General features: G+C 36.9%; 1 protein-coding gene across 1 annotated transcript in view; it reads right to left on the reverse strand.

Moving 5' to 3' along the window:
- Positions 1 to 12,550: 12,550 nt before the first annotated feature.
- Positions 12,551 to 17,621, reverse strand: part of LOC150087903 (hemicentin-1-like) — a 1,496,027-nt gene continuing 1,490,956 nt past the window's right edge. Inside the window, exon 80 of the mRNA XM_090369959.1 lies at positions 12,551 to 12,929. Coding sequence (XP_090226085.1) covers positions 12,551 to 12,929 — 379 coding nt within the window. The remainder of the gene's footprint in view (positions 12,930 to 17,621) is intronic.

Below are 17,621 nucleotides of genomic sequence, written 5' to 3' on the forward strand. Positions count from 1 at the left end.
TGTTGACATGTCTGTGAGTAGCACCTCTGGTTTTGGGTATAGCACAGTTTGCAACTGTTATTATTTGTGTAGTAATGTGATCTGTAACATCATCTATAGGCTGGCTTTTAATGATTTCGTCATCAAATGAAGCTGCATCGGTGAACTTGTTCCAGTCTGCTTTGTTAAATTTCCATTTTATATGACTGGCTATATGTGAGGTTGCGTGTGTTTGCAGTTTGCAAATAATTGGATAATGGTCACTGTTCAGTGGGTTATTTGTAACTAACCACTGAATGACTGGGAACAGTTTTGGGGAGCATATTGATAGATTTATAGCAGTTTATGTTCCGGTGGGAAAGTGGATATGAGTGTCAACACCAGTGTTTAACAAGGTGAGATTCTGGTTGTCAAGAACTGTTTTAATGATTTTTCCTCATTTATCAGCCTGGGGAGAACCCCACATAGGATGATGCCCATTGAAATCTCCAAGCAGAATGAAAGGAGATGGAAGCTGTTTTATGAGATCCTCCAGTTCTTTTACTGTGAATTCTTTGTTTGGGGAAAGGTACACAGAGACTACGGTTAGCATAAAATTCAAAACAATACGTACCGCTACAACCTCTAATGTGGTCTGCAGACGGATCTGTTTTGTAGGAACTTTGTTGTTGACAAGTATGGTTACGCCTCCTCGTGTTGAGTTGATATTGTTTCTATCTTGCTAATAGACACTATAGTTTTTAATTGTTGGTGTAACCTGTGGGGTTAGATTGTTTTCCTGCAGGCAGAAACTTATTGGACTGTACTGTTTGATTAGAGCATAGACATCAAAAATGTTGCTTCGTAGACTTCTACAGTTCCATTGCAAAATGTTTTGCATTATTTAGATTTAGCAGTTGGGTATGGTTCTGTCTTTTTGTATCCAGCCTGTTTGGATCTATCTATTTTCAACCTTTCTTTTTTTGAAAAGGTAGGGCGTCCAATGTTCATGTCATCTTCTGCATGTAAATTTAAGATAGGCTCATCCTATGGGATATCAGCATCGGTATCCATATTTGTTGGGCATGGTTTGTCTTCAATGTTTGGAGCTGATGCTTTCAGTTTTACAGTTTCTCGCTGAGTATCAGGAGCAGTTGGTGGGACTGTTAGAGGTGTATTACTAGTGCAAGTTACTTTGCGTTTTTCTGTGGGGATGATAACACTGATCGAGCCCAGTCGGCTATTGAAATGGATGGGGGCATTGTGATTGCTGTTTGTGTTCCTATTGATTGGTAATTCTGGGTTGCCACAGCATAAGTAACTTTTGGCATGGTAAGCATAACTTGCTTCCTAGCTTCCTGGTAAGTAACCTTTTGTTCAACTTTGTATTTTTGAATCTTTTTTCCCACCCTCCAGAGTTCGCATGCTTTTGAATATGCTGGATGTTGGCCTTTACAGTTTGGGCATTGTGGCGTTTCTGCAGTGCAATCTGTTTGTGTGTGGGTTTTTGATCCGCAATTTGGGCAGACAGTGTCTCCTCGACATACCGTTTCCGAATGTCCAAATTTTTGGCATTTGAAGCATCTGATTGGGTTGGGAATGTTAGGTCGCAGACAGCAATTCAGGTATCCGGCTTTGACACATGATGGTAAGGTTGGTGTGCCAAATGTCAGAATAATGCTTCTAGTGGGAACAAGTTCACCATCTTTTTTAATCATTATTCGTTTTGCCTGAACGACTTTTTTGCTCTTTTAGTTCTTCAACAAGCTCATCTTCAGCGATATTCATTAGGTCCCATTCGGATATTACTCCTTTTGAACTATTTAAAGTAGCATGAGAAGTGACCTGTATAGGTATTCTGCCAAAAGTTGATATTTTCAATAGGGCCTGAGAATGCTGGTGCTTAGCTGTTTCAACCAATAGATCTCCAGATTGGAGTATTTTCACCATTTTCAGCGAACCGGCCACACTTTCTAAACATTTCTGAATTAGAAATGGGGAAAGTGCACTCATAGGTTTGGTTGTAAGAGAATGAAGTACAAGGAATGTTGGAAGTTCCTCCTGATTCTCATTCTTATGTAGTCTCTTTGATTGGGATACGTCATGATCTGATTCATTCAAGTCACGAGATGAGCGTCTAGGCCCAAGAGCTGGGTAATTGTCAGTATCCATGGTTGCTCCTTTTAGCCCCGGAGGATAGCTTTTCCCCCAGGTTACTGGCCCCGCCACGTGGAGGCAGGAGCGGTGCCACCAGTGACCAAGCGATAAGAAGTTAGTGGTTAGTGTGTTATGTAGATTAGTTCTATATACAAAAAGAAGAAAAGTACCTTTCCTTTCTTTTGGAACGCTTTCTTCTTTATTTAGAAGAGCAGAAAATAAATAATTTTGAAAATAAGGGCTTGAAAATTCTCAGTAATCTGCTGATTCTAGAGAAGACGCTTTCTAAATCACTTTTAAACTCGCTTTGATCACTCGCTTGGCACTCGGGGTCAAATGCTGATAGTAAAATTTACCTTGAATGTTGTTCTACTAATCAGTTTTTTATCCATAAATCTGTTGAAATTTCACTTTCATTTGACTCATTCACATGTAATATCTTCACTCTACATAAAGCAACTGTATTATACAAATTAATTAAATCATTAAAAAAATGCAATGTCATGTTCTTGCTACATAACATGTAATAAGAATTATGTTGATTTGAGGATACAGGCAAGTTTTGGTCTTATTTCTAGCTATACTTTCAAAGACAAAACTTCAATAAGAAAATTTTTCACCAGTGTGTACATTTTAAATAAAATGCAATCAGTTGTCATTTTGATCTCTTGGCATTTTAAGTCTGTCAATGTTGTTTTGAACTGACATTGTCTTCACTCATTAAAATTTTTGGAATTTTTATTGCGAGTTGAACTGAGCCTATAGCTGATACATCAGAAATATCCAAAAACAACTAAATCTTGAATACCGGTCTCTCTCCTGCAATTTACAGGATGCAATCCACTGGAAGATATTCCAGTGAACTGCATCCTGTAATATTTTCCTACAGCATCTGATAGTTAGGCCAACTATCGGGAATCTGCTGGTGACTGATATGTGGCCCATTAATTGTCATGTTTAGTTGACTTTGTACAGCTCTTCTGGATACTTCTCGACAACTGGAATATCATATTTGGGTGGACATTCAGTTCTTTTCTACCTCCATCTGGGATTGCCCCACTTCCATTCTAGTGACATCTTCACATTCAGTGAATCATTCATAATGTATCTGTGCCATATACTATGAACCCATCAGCTAATTAGAATGAGTGATGCATGGTCAGGTGGCCTCAATTTAAGTGTCCACAATCAGAGTCGAACTTATGCCTACTCAAACCAGAATTACTTTAGAACACAGTATGTGCTACTGCCATCATGCCATTTTTAAAAAATAAAAAATGGCCTCAAATTAGTGTTTTTAGCATCATCACTTGATGCTGAAAAACTTCCCATTTCTGTGTTTATGGCCACAATTTTTAAATATGCCCCTTTGCAACAATACTCATTGTCAGTTACTTCATCTATGTGCACAAATTCAGTTCAATTTATGAAGTGTAAATGTGAAAATTTACTATACCTTAACTTTTATGCACCAGTGTAATGTTTTATGTGCTTATTTGATGCTTAAAAGAAACTTTTAAAAATGAGAACTATTCAAATTGGCTGTGTCATAAGCTTCTAAAAATTAGTGTGAAAATTATTCCATTTGGCAACTGAAATTTGTTACAAATAACTGTTTCTAAAAAAATACCTATATTTTTATTAACCAGGTAAAAAACAAAATATTTATAAATTGCTCTGTGATATAAAGTATGCAAATAATTCACAAGTTTGCTTGTTGGAATATTGTTTTGTATGTCACAAGTGGTTAACAGAAACACATTTGTGTTTATTTCACTTAACACAGCAGTGGTGGTGATGTGGAGGTGAAAAAGACTTACTTGCAAAGTATTTATTGTATGTTAATGCCATTTTGAGATTAGTAGCTCTCTTCCTCTGTCTACTTTCCTAAATATATATGCAGAGCTATACTTGAGTAGCTTTGAAAGTTATATGCATTGTTTATGCAGTGTTATTAAGTGAAACATTCTGATGTATGAGGCACTACAATTAGTGATATTATTTTTGCTTTCTGTGTGATGCAAACAAATGTTTCTTACCATTTGCTGATACAGTTGCTGCTACAGAAATTAGAAACTTTTTGTTTTATGTTTAATTATTATATCAAATGTTTATTGTTTTTGTTATTATTAGGATTGCTTTATTGTTTCTTTAAAATGGTTCTGATTATTATTTGACTATTTATTTGAATGAGAAAACATAGTAATGTGCAAATTTGAATTTCTGCACACATAATAGTTTTATAAACTTGAAAATGAAAGTAATTAGTAGTTTCATGTTTGTATTTTGTGTGTGTATAATACTTTTCCCCCCAATAGAATTAATAAAGGTTTTATGTTGAAAATAAGTGTAATAAACAATATTTTTGAATTTCACTATTTAAATTTTCAAAAGTGATTAAAAATGCATTTAATAATTATTGCAATTCATTAGGAATGGTGGCAGACAAGCCACCTGGTAAATGAAAATTGATATTAAACCTCAAAACATTTTTATGATGTTTAATGATTTATATTATTTTTACTCTTTACAAAAATAATGTAAACTATTGATTTTCCACATGCAGATTATTCAGTCTGCAGGATATCTATGCATCATTTTTCAGTTTGGTTTTTTTTTTATTTTTGTTACTTAACAAATTTATTGAAGATTTATTTGACACTCTTCCAGTAATGTGTCTAAGGGTATATTTTTAAATTTTACAATTCTGCTTTAGTGTATTATTGAAAATACTTTTAAAATTAAAACATTGTACACTCCTGCCAGATGGTGCTCTACACTCCAGTTTCAACTGCTGAATTATGCTACTGAGTGCAATACATTATTAACTTTATGAGGTCAGTTATAGTGACACTCTGTAATCTGCCACTTTCTTCTAAAGCAGTTAAAACATGCCAGGTAGTCAATATTTACAATTCAACTTGAAACTAACAACTAATTTTGTTCTTCATTCCTTCTACTGTTGCTCTTGGAAACAACTGCCATCTATAAGCATTTCTGAAAATTATAGCCTACAGAAATTCAACACTAATGGTAAAAAGTTTCTTCTGGCTTCCACCCCAACTGTGGAATAACTATAAAAAAATAAAATAATTTTTGGGTAATATAATTTATAATCAATATGATAAAAGTTACCAGTTAAAACTACTAGATTATGGTATTTCAAACATGGGGTCTGCAAGTGCCCCTCATATTTGCTGTACAGTCTAAATATTATAAACTTTTTAAAGAAAACAGTGTTAAGCCAATATGAAATAGCTTCATTATGGAGGTAATAAATAAAATTTTATAAAATTCATGAACTCCTAGTGTACTCTCATGCAAGGTCAATATGGTAAACACTCACAGTCAGAAAATTTGTCCTGGCTAAGACTAAATTGCCTAAAAATCTGCATCAAAGTATATCATGATGATATATGCAAACAGACTGCAAGTTGGAAAGGAAAATAAGTAGGATTCAGGGCTAGTGTGGCACACATGCCATTATTTAGATGTGAAGAATACCAAAAAATTAATGAGTCAATTTGTCAGAAAGGCTTTTAAGATGTTAAGGCCATGTAATGAGTAGTGTATACTCAACTGAAGTCTGAACAGGATTGTATAACTGAGTTCCAGAGGCTGGATGGTCCTCCTGGCAAATAGCAATGCTGTTCATAATGGACAAGATCATAGGACAGATAATCAATGTTGGCACCACTGCATAGCAGAATGTCCCTACAGCTTAATGTCCAGGTTCTGGAGTATCCAAAAGTGCAATGAGTGTAAGGACTGGATAATATTAGTAGCATTACTGTTAATATTAATACTCAACGATACAAGAAAGCAAGCTTATATAGAATAAGCAAAAAAAACTCCCCAACACTTCCCATATCACCATTATTCCCATGTGCCCAATTACAGTTTTAGTTCTTCCTTGAATTTATTCAAACTGCCCACTTCTACAACACCAGATGGCAGTTTGTTCCAACAATCTGCTGGCTTGAAGGCAAATTTCTGCAACCATCCCTCTTCAATTTGATTTTGCTCCCTCATGTGTGTTGTCTGAGCAAGAGGGAAAAATGCCATCACAGTTGAGCTTGCTCAATCCATTCAAAGCATTAAACATTAAACAGATCTTGTAGAACTGAAGTCCTTTCTCTTAAGAGCACCTTTGGTTCCCTTCACTATTTTTGTGCTTGTCTGCAGCCATTCCAACGGATCCAAATCCTTCCTGAAATGTGGCTTACAGACTGTATATGCAGTACTCAAGATGTGACCTAACAATTGCCTTACATCAGCAGTTCTCAACCTTTTTTGACTTGTGAACCCCTTCTAACATAATATTTTTATTGTGAACCCCTTTTTTAACATAATATTTTTATTGTGAACCCTTTTAACATAATATTTTTATTGTGAACCACTAAACCCATATTCTCTGAAATCGTATAATAGTCCTGAATTTTTATTATAAAATATTTCCAGTACTATGTTTGTATAAGTGATATTATGATATGATAATTTAATATAAAAATAATATAATTTTATATTACTCAAAATATAAAATTATTATTAAGTACCTTATACATAACAATGGTCTTTGAGAATGAAAAAAATTTAATTTTGTCGTGCATGATCACTATGTAAGGATCATCATCATCAGCCATTTTCAATCCACTGCAGGTGAAGGCCTCTCCAGCAACTTTCCAGTTCCTTCTGTTTTGAGCACTGGCCATTCACAATCCGAGTTTACTACCCACAAACTCATGAATTTCATCTATCCATCTCCGCCTTTGTCTTCCAGGATTTCTTCTAGCTCCTCTTGGGTACCATTCTGTTATTTTCTTAGTCCATCTGTCATCATGTCTTCGAGCTATGTGTCCTACCCAAGACCATTTTAGTTCTTTAGTTTTGATAAGAATGTCCTTTACTTGAGTTTGCTGCCTAATCCATTTGTTTCTCTTCTTATCTAACAGTCTGATTCCCAATATAATTCATTCCATTCTTTGCTCTGTAGTTCTCAGCTTCTCTTCCATTCTTTTGGTGAGTGCCCAAGTTTCACTTCCATAAGTCATGGTGGGGAGTATACATTGGTTCATTATTTTACATTTCAGACAAACTGGGTATTGCTCTTCAGTATGTGACTATATTTCCTGAATGCTATCCATCCAAAATTTATTCTTCTCTTGACTTCCAGCCATTTATCATTATTACAGCTAATAACTTGTCCCAGATAAGTATATGACTCCACCTTTTCAATTACTGCTCCTTCAATCATTATTTCCCTTTCTGTGGCATACTTGTTCATCATTACTTTTGTTTTAGCCATATTCATCTTTAGTCCTAAATCCTTACTAACTGTGCATAACTGATTAAGATTTTCCTCTTAATTATTTGGGATCGTGGCTTATGACCACAATGTCATCTGCAAATCGTAAATGGGTTGGGTACTCTCAGTTCACATTGACTCCTTTCTGCAACCAGTCTAATCTTCTGAAAGCTTCCTCAAGGGCAGCAGTAAACAGCTTCGGAGATATTGTGTCTCCTTGTCAAACTCCTTTCTCAATTTTAAATTTCCTACTGTCTTTGGCTAGTCTAATAAAGGAGGTAGAACTCTCATATATTTTCTTCAAAATCATAATATATGGGGTATCTATGCCTTGTCTTTCTAGTGCCCGAAACATTGCTTTATGTTGTATGGAGTCAAATGCCTTTTCATAATCCACAAATGCCACGCATAATGGTGTTTTATATTCATTTGCTTTCTCCATTAGCTGTGATATTACGTGAAGGTGAGCCATAGTTGAGAATCCTGTCCTAAAACCAGCTTGCTCTGTCGGTTGATTCTCATCAAGTATTCTTTCTAATCTGTTAGTAATGACCCTTGTGAACGACTTGTAGATGTGGGATAACAAGCTAATTGGTCTATAATTTCCAATTTCTGATTTATCTCCTTTGTTATGCAGCAAAACTATGATTGCATTATTCCACTGCTTAGGCATCACACCTTTTCGAATGCACTTTGTGAAGAGCCTTGCCAGTTTTTGTATTATGTCTCTTCCTCCCAATTTTAACAACTCTACAGTAACTTCATCTTCCCCCGGGGCTTTCTGATTCTACATTTTCTTCAATGCATGTTCTACCTCATCAGGAAGAATATCGTGTGAGTCGTATGTGTTGCTACTTTACAATCCATCTGCCTCACTGCTGGCATCATTCCCTCGCTCCTTGTATAATTCTCTATAGTAGTCTTCTGCTATTTGAATTATGCCTTCTCTGTTGTTTATAAGTACACCATTGCTATTCTTCAGTTTCAGTATCATTTGTCTTTCGGTATAACTGCTCATGGCTGCTGATTTAAATCCTTTGTTTTCCCTTAATGCTTGTTCTACTTTTCTTGTGTTAAATCTTCTTATGTCCTCTCTGAGTCTCTTTCTAATGGCTTTGCATAACTCAGTATACTCAATTTTCTCCCTGTCAGTGTTTTTCTTGCTCTTCATTTGTCGTCTTTGGTTCATCATGACAAGTGTTTCTTGACTAATTTTTTCTTCTTTAGATTTCTTTTTCCCTATAGGTGTCTTGGGCTTTATCACTTTCAGAAAGTTGTAATATTCCTCGTCGATATCTTGGTCCTGAGCAGTCTGCAGAAGCTCAAACTTGTTCTTAAGTTCCAGTACATACTGCTTTTTATCCTCTTTTGTTATCTCAAAAACCTTTGTATTATTTACTCGAGTCAGTTTTTTCCTTTCCTTTCCTACATCAAGTGTACAACTTAACCATTCTGTGATCACTTCCAACATTTACCTTATTCAGGACGGTAACATCATTCACAATATATCTTCTGTTAGTGAGGATGAAGTCGATTTCATTAGTTGTTAATCCATTTGGACTCTTCCATGTCCACTTTCTGTTCACCCTTTTCTTGAAAAAAGTGTTCATTACTGACAGTCCTTGAGATTCTGCAAATTCCACAAGTCTTTCACCTCTTTCAAAATTTCCTATAGTTCCCCTTTCTGCACTGTTTTGCCTTTTTCCAAACTTAGCATTGAAGTCCCCCACAATAATAGTATAGTGGGTTTTCTGCTCATCTAGAAGACTCAATTTCAGTGTACATTTCTTCAACCTCTTCATCATCATGGCTCAATGTTGGTGCATAAATCATTATAACCTTTAGCTTGTATCTCTTAGAAATCTTGAGTATTAGTCTTGACACTCTTGGTAATGTGCTTTTGAATTCCAAAATGTTGTTTTTAAAATCTTTATGGACCAGAAACCTAACTCCGCCTTCACTCTTTTCACTGTTTCCATTGGTGTACAGCAGATTTCCACTTGATAAACTTATAAGTGATTCATTTCTTCTTCTTGTTTCAGCCAAACCGATGATATTCCAATTCACATTTTCTAATTCCTTTTCCAGCTCTAATATCCTGTCTTCACCGATGAGTGATCGTACGTTATAACAGGCCAAGTTCAGTTTCCGTGCATGGCAGCCTGGTCGTACCCAGAGATTCTTAGCACCCTCTGCTTCTACTCTGATCCTCTCGCTGCCGTAAGAGGGGGAGTGAAAGCTGCTGGGGACTGAGGGCCATTTGTTTTGTCATGCTGTCATATGCTGGAGGGTTTGGTCTTTTCCTCTTCATGCTGACCAGGCGTCTTGAAGAGAACCACTCTACACGTTTGTTGCCACCTAAGTGATGTAACAGGGCTTACCATCGAGAAGGTGTGTATGAGTGGATTTTAGGGAGGCAGGCCAACCGGACTTCTCCTAAATCTTCTGTAATAGAGAGATATTGGATCCATCAGTGTTTTAGGCTGTGTCTGATAACACTCAGCCTAAAATACCTGTTCCCCTCTAAGCCCCTATGTAAGGATGCGTGACCCAAACCACAACTAAATATAAATTAATATTAAACTACAGTGGATTCCGGTTATTTGGGCCACCGATTAATCAGGGCAGCCGTTTATTTGGGACAAATCTTCAAAAACAGAAACCAATTGAGAAAATAGCCAGGGTTTACTTTGCTTAATTGGGACAGCATGCCGCAGCACTGGAGATTACCCTACGATTGTCTCTTGATGGTACCATGTGGTTCGGTCGAAATTCTGGAGGTCACAACCATAAAATAATTAGCAGTCTCCTGTTTATTGGGCTTTTCTGTTAGTCATAAACGGACAGTAAACTCTATCTTATTGAATTTGCGATAATACCGACAGCTGGAATTCTGTGGATTATTATGGTGAAATGTGTTTACACTTCCATGAAATCTTCAATTGTATAAAAAAATTTATTTTCAGCTCTTCTCTTCATTCCTATTTTTAAAACTTTGTAACTCTTTACTCCGTTCTCACTTGCGCGTATCGTATTACTTGCAATTGGTGTTTGCCATGTTCTTTGTTATTGATTGCTTATCTTTTTATTGTTTTAAATTTTAACTCCCACCCACAAATGTCAGTGAACAGAAATGTCAGCTAGTTCGTATGTGCATATAACAGTACGTATTAATTATTCCTATTATCACGTATATTCTTCCCATTTTCACGTATCATTTAATTTTTTAATTGGTAAGGCAATAAAGGGTAAATTTGTGCTTAATACATCTTTGCTTTTATAGCCTGTGGATAATATTCCTCCTATTTTCGCTAATTAGAATTGCTGTTTAATAGAATTAAAATTCAATTCACAAAACGTGATCACAATGACCGGCGGTTATTACACATCGTATAGTGAACGGTACTTTACAATGGTGACTCCATAGTAACGTGATTTGATTGTACAGTGAACCAACTGTAAAGGGGGGGGGGACATTGTATTTTTAACTATTTACATGAAACTTCGGATAATTGGGGCAGCCGCTTAATCGGGCCAAAATGCACTAGTCCCGACGTGTCCCAAATAACCGGAATTGACTGTATTTTGTTACAGAAATATACCTATATAAATCTAAGCAGATGCCATTACAGAATTTTTAGTGTGAACCCCCTGGAACACTTTCATGACTGGTTGGGAACCGCTGCCTTACACAATGGCGTAATCACATCCTTATCCCTGCTAGAAAAATTCCTGTATATCCTTGACAAAATGCCAAGCACTGTCTTAGCAGCCCAGCCTGTCTGCACTGCTCAGAGAGCTTCATATCTGATTGCACAATTACCCCACAGTCCTTATCATTCTCCAAAGGTCTACAGCACTCATTTTGGAAAGAAAGAGAAAGGCAACGAGATTGGTGAGCAGAACAAAGGGGTGCTGTTACCAAGAATGGCTTCAGTTCTTCAAATTGAAGCATCTGGAGACTTGGTACCTGAGAGGTTATATGATTGAGGTGTTTAAGACTTTGATTGGATTGAGCAAGCTCAATTCTGATTGGATTCTTCCTGTTGCTTAGACTACACACACATTAGGGGGCACAAATTCAAACTGAGGAATGATAGTTTTTTAGAACAGATATGTAGAAATTTGCCTTTAGTCAGCAGTTGGTTGATTGCAGGAACAAATTTCCATGTGTTGCTATGGAAGTTGATAGCGTAAATAAATTCAAGGAAGAACTAGACAAACTATTGGAGGGAATGAATAGATGAAATGGAAGGTTTTTTTTTTTTTTCTTTAGCTCATGTATAAGTTTGCTTTCTTGCATTATCTAAAATCTGGCACCTGCAGTTTTTTTTCTTTTCTTCCTTGTCAGCTTATTTTACCTCTGCCTTGTATGAAGAATATTTCTACCCTTGGAAAAATATTGAAAAAAGTGCCACTTTTTTGAATATTTTGGATTCTTGATTTGTTTTTTTTTTTTTTTGATTTGGTAGTTGTTGGCGCATTGGCTTCTGTGGCCATATTGCACCTCCCAAGGTTTTTGCAGTACTTTGATCCAAGCCCGAGGCGGGAATCGAACCCGCGACCTTTGGGTTGCCGGGCAGGTACTTTACCCACTCGGCTAGCCCGGTCGGCTTTGGATTCTTGAATGCTGGATTTATGAGGATTTATAAATGTAAGCAAAAGATACTACACACTCATTTAGAGATTCAGTGATCTAACTGCAATGTATAATTAGATGATGGAAATTAATAGTCTTTATGTATAGAAATAACATCCCAGTGATAATTCATTTTATTTTCAATAATAAAAATAAATTGGGGAACTTAAATTAAAACAAATTTCACCAAAGAACAAGTTTATATCACACTTTGAAAATGTATACAGATAAACCACATGAAATGTTATCACAACCTTTGTTTAAATATGCATATTTTGATAATGAATTACTGTAACATTTATCAGCAGATGGCACTAGTGAATATTTTAAAAGTAAAGGTACCTGGTAATATAATTCAATTAATAACATAAAAGAGCATTATAAATATCAAGTTCACAAAAAGACAATAAAACAGACCTTTTACACAAAAAATTTACTAGAAACAGACTTAAATTTTAAATTAGCAAGGATACCATCTCACCTTTTGAACATTAATAGGGATATTCTGAAACATCTATAAAAATTATAAATTTTGTTCTGTACAGGACAACATGATAACTGCTATCATATGAGATAGCCTGAACTTTTAATTTATACTCTTTTTTTGAGTCAAGGTCTTCTAGTGTGTGCAGTATACCTTTGCCACTCTCTTGGTGAATTTTAAAAGCCACTCCAGTGTTATTTTCAATGATAGAAAATATTGTATGGGGAAGATGTTTGTTATTTTGATCATAAGCAACTAATCTGAACAGGTCTTGATTTGCTTGAATTCCACTGGATAAGGCAACCATCTTAAAAGCCAAGATTTCTGCATACTTTACATTTGGAGGACAGGCAACATCTGCTTTCTCACACTCTAGCTTGCAATACCTGTGAAAAGAATAAATGCAATTACTTTTGACAATAAAAATTATCATTTTAAGAGAGAAAAGTTAAACAGATCTCTATGAGATATGTTTAACTTTTCAGCAAGCTCAACTGAAAGAAAGAAAAAAAAAAATATATTCCATTATTTTTATACCTTTTTGCATGAATAAAAGTTACTTTCTAAAGATTGTGCTATACAGACTCAATGCTGCACACATTAGTCATGAATCTGAGAATGCTCTTGGCACACACATTACTTTTGACAAGTAGGAAGCAGAAAGACTAGAAGAATATAATAGAAACCTCTATATTCTACATCTGATTATCATTCAATCCAGACTGAGAACATACTCATGATTACTTCCTGCATTCTAGTACTGGGAAAACTATGGATATTGTCTGGATTGTGAATGATAATCAGATGCAGAATATTCTTGCTATAGGGCTCTATGAACTAGGAGAATTAGTTAAACCTTCCCAGGAGCTAACAGAATATACGTTAAAAATTTGGTAGCAATCTGCATTTTCTTGTTAATTAATGCAAAAACTTTCATTTATGATGATTCTTGTAGAGGGGGAAGTAACAAGGACTATGAAATTGTAACTGGAAATATTCCCAAAGGACCAACAGAACATAAGTTGAAATTTGGCCTTTTGATTGACTTTTTTTTTAAAAGTAATATGCAAAATATATGATTGTATTTATTTTAATAGATTTCTGTGTGGACAGTGGAGGCTGCAGTTAATCTTAAAAGCTTTCATAGAATCAACAAAACATATGTTGAAAATGTGATATTGATTAAACTTTCTTATTAATGTCTAAACATCCAATTTGGTCCTTGAGGTTGTCACAGACATTCTCTCAGATATGCCAGACAAGCTGTACTTGCTACCTGGGAGTCTAAAACACTGATGGAACTGATATTCGGGTGACACTCAAGTCAAGTGGACCCAATTTCGGCGAAGTCCGGACGGTCTGTGACAGCCAAATCCTCTGCTTGCACCTTCACGATGGTGGGACTGTTAGTAATCCTGGGTATAACCTCCATGCACAAGTACATGGTGGGTGACCACCCAGGTGTGAACCAACGTAAGCAGGGGTCACACTTTGGCCCCCACACCACATGGAGGAACGCTGCCCCTCTACGTTACCAGGCAGTACTAGGTGGTAGATGACTCTCATCAACCAGTGAAATACCACCACTTTGCTTATTGGAAGCTTGAAGTGGTGGAACCCATATTTAGTCTCTAGAGCTAAGTTCCGGTCAGCCCTTCCCTATCTCTTCCATCATGAAGTATGATTGATGACTTTTGAGGTTATGATGAATGTCGTGGCGAGATCCAATATTCCTTACATTTCAAGGGTAAAGCTCTAAAATGGTGTTCACCAGCCGGCGGCTAGTTAGCACACCGGACCGAACCTACTGGTAACTCTCTAGGAGGCTTCCGGATCAGCTAGTGTATAATCTTGCTACCTCTACTCTGCCAAATAGTGACTGGAGGGAGTCCGAGTAGTGTCGAGGCCACGCTATATCAAGGATCTGGGTATATTCTTACCACGTGTACGCCACATCCAAAAATTTCATTACTTCATACAGCATGTCCCACCCACTTTTTCTTACTATTGAATACACAAACTAATAGGGCAAGCTTATCTGCGAAAAGAATTAAACCTCCCAAGCACTTCCTAATTCATTTCACAAATATATGTGGTCTCAATTCTAATCTCAACGATGTCCATTTCTACTTGCAGTCTGCCAAACCTCATGTACTTTTTCTGACAGAATTTCAGTTATTGGTTGATTCAACTACTGCTCATCTCAGTTGCCCAAATTATTCACTGTATGATTCCTTTCGCCTCAAAGGTGGTAATTGTGATATGTCCATTCTAATATTCCCTGTCAGAGACTTGGCAATTTGGAATCTCCTCTGGCTTAAAATCTCTCTACCTCATTGTGTCAAATTCATCTGTTGTCTCTACCGTTCTCCCAACTCTACTAATCACTTGGAGCTCTTTGACTTTCTCCAGTCCAACTTTCCTAACAGTGAGGTAATTTTCCTTGGTGATTTTAATGTTCACAACTCCAGCTGGCTTCCGTTTTTTAGTCACACCGACCCAGCACGTTGAGATGCTGAGGCTTTTGCAATTACTAATGACCTAGCACAGATTATTCATTTACCTACAAGAATACCGGACAATCCTAATCATACAGCCAATATGCTTGATCTTTTTCTCAAAAACAACGCTTCCAAGTACATGGTCGAAGTGAAAGGTCCTTAAGGCACTTCAGATCACAACTTGGTGATTGTCTCTTTTCCAATGGAACCTTTATCTCATGGCTATTCCCAACCTCATGTGGTTTGGCATTACAAGAATGCAAAATAGGATGACCTGCGAGAATAATTTTTTTCTTCTTTTCCTCGGTCGGATTACTGTTTCAAAACTTCTGATGTCAACATTTGCTCAGATCATGTCAGTGAAATTATTCTTGCAGGAATGGAATCCTTTATCCCACACTTCACTTTAAAATCTCGTCCTTTTTCTAAACCTTGGTTTTCCAATAAATGTGCTAAGGCTGTTCAAGAGATGAATGTTGCATATCGTAATTGGCTTGTTTCTAATTCTTCAGTTTCATTTTCTGCCTACACCAAAGCTTGCAACAATTGTAAAGCAGTTATTAATCAGTGCAAACTAGAGTTTGAACATGCTAAGAGTAGAAAACTTGCTTCTTGCCCTAATGGTAGCCAAGCATTCTGGTCTCTTGCCAGAGCTATTGGCTGCAACTTTTGCCCATCTCTGCTCCCACCTCTGTCCAAATCAGATGGTTCTCTTGTCACTTCAGCCAAGGATAAAGCTGACCTGCTAGCATCCCATTTTTTTTCCCAGCTCATGTATTAATGATCTTGGTAAAACACCTCCCACCATTCCCAACATGCTCCATTCAATGCCTCCTGTGGTCTTCTGTCAAAAGGATATCAGAAGGATTTTGATGAATCTTGATGCTAAGAAAGCTCCAGGTCCTGATGGTATTTCTCCACTTGTTCTCAAAACCTGTGCTATTGAACTTACTCCTATTCTTTGCCGCCTTTTTCAACTTTCTTATTCCAAAGGTGTTTTTCCTTCTGCTTGGAAATTTGCTCATATCCAGCCAGTTCCTAAAAAGGGTGACAAATCCCTCCCATCCAATTATCGTCCCATTGCAATTACTTCTACTCTTTCTAAAGTAATGGAGAAATCAATTAACCGCCAACTCTTAAACTACCTTGAAACCTTCCGTCTGATCAACGATCGCCAGTATGGATTCAGTCAGTGTCGATCCACTGATGATATTCTGGCTTATGTTACCCATTTAAGGACTAATTCAATGGAAAGGTTCGGTGAAACACAAGTAGTTGCTCTTGACATCTCAAAGGCTTTTGATCGTGTTTGGCATAAAGGTCTTCTAAACAAGCTTCCATCTTATGGTTTGCCAACTGTTTTTAGTAATTGGTTATTCAATTTTCTCTCTGATCGCTCACTGAGGTTGATGGTAGATGGCTCTCTGCCTTCTAACTTCTCCACTAATGCCGGTGTCCCCCAAGGTTCAGTTCTTTCCCCCACTCTTTTCCTCTTGTATATTAATGACCTTCTTCCATTGACCGGAAATCCTATCCATAGTTTTGCCGATGATAGCACATTGCATTCCACTTTCTATTTTGAGAAACTTGTCCTGCTCAATCAGCTTCAATTTTTCGAAAATTTGCTACCAATTCCTTAAATGCCGATCTTCAGGTAATTCTCCAGTGGGGCAAAGACAACTTAGTTGATTTCAACCCTTCTAAAACTCAGTCTTGTCTTATATCTCGCAAAAAGGATTCTTCTGCTCCAATGCTTATCTTTAGTGACACTCCGATTTCTAGGCAAAATGATATATCTCTTTTGGGGATTACCCTGACTTCTAATCTCTCTCGGCACAAGCACATTACAAATATTGCTTCCTCTGCATCTAAAAAACTTGGTTTTCTCTTTCGCTCTCGGCATTACTTTTTTTCCAAACGGCTGCTCACTCTGTATAAATCACAAATCCGCCCTGCCATGGAATATTGTTCCCATATCTGGGGTGGTGCCCCCAAAACCTCTCTCAGGCTTCTTGATTCCATTCAGAAGAAGGCAGTTAGGTTAATTAATGATTCATCTCTAACAGAGTCTCTCCACGCGCTTTCTCATAGACGTACTGTTTCTGCTGCATGCCTCTTCTACAGATACTTCCGTGGGAACTGTTCTTCTGAATTGGCTTCTATAATTCCTGCTCTCTCTTTCAAAACAGTCCGAACACGTGCCGCCACCAGCCAACATCCATTTACTGTCCAACTTCAAACCCACAGAACCAACTTTTCATCTTCCTTGTTTATTCATTCAACTGCCGTTTTCTGGAACAACCTTCCTTCATACGTATTTCCTGAAAATTACAATCTACAGAAGTTCAAGTCCAATGTCAACAAATATCTTCTTTTGTCTTCTCAACCTCCAACCCAAGCACGGTACTAAGTACTATAGGTTCTAATACCTCTCGTGTTTGGGATTCACATAAAAAAAAAAAAAAAAAAAAAAGCTAATGGGACTGCTGTGGCTCAGAGGAGAACTGAGGGGGGGGGCAGTTTCCTTCTGAATCACAGCCTTTTAAAATGCACTGCTTGCATGATGTTTGTGGAGCA

This window comes from Mastigoproctus giganteus, chromosome 3, assembly GCF_048544385.1.
Source record: "Mastigoproctus giganteus isolate SK-2022 chromosome 3, ASM4854438v1, whole genome shotgun sequence".
Classification (NCBI taxonomy): Eukaryota; Metazoa; Arthropoda; class Arachnida; order Uropygi; family Thelyphonidae; genus Mastigoproctus; species Mastigoproctus giganteus.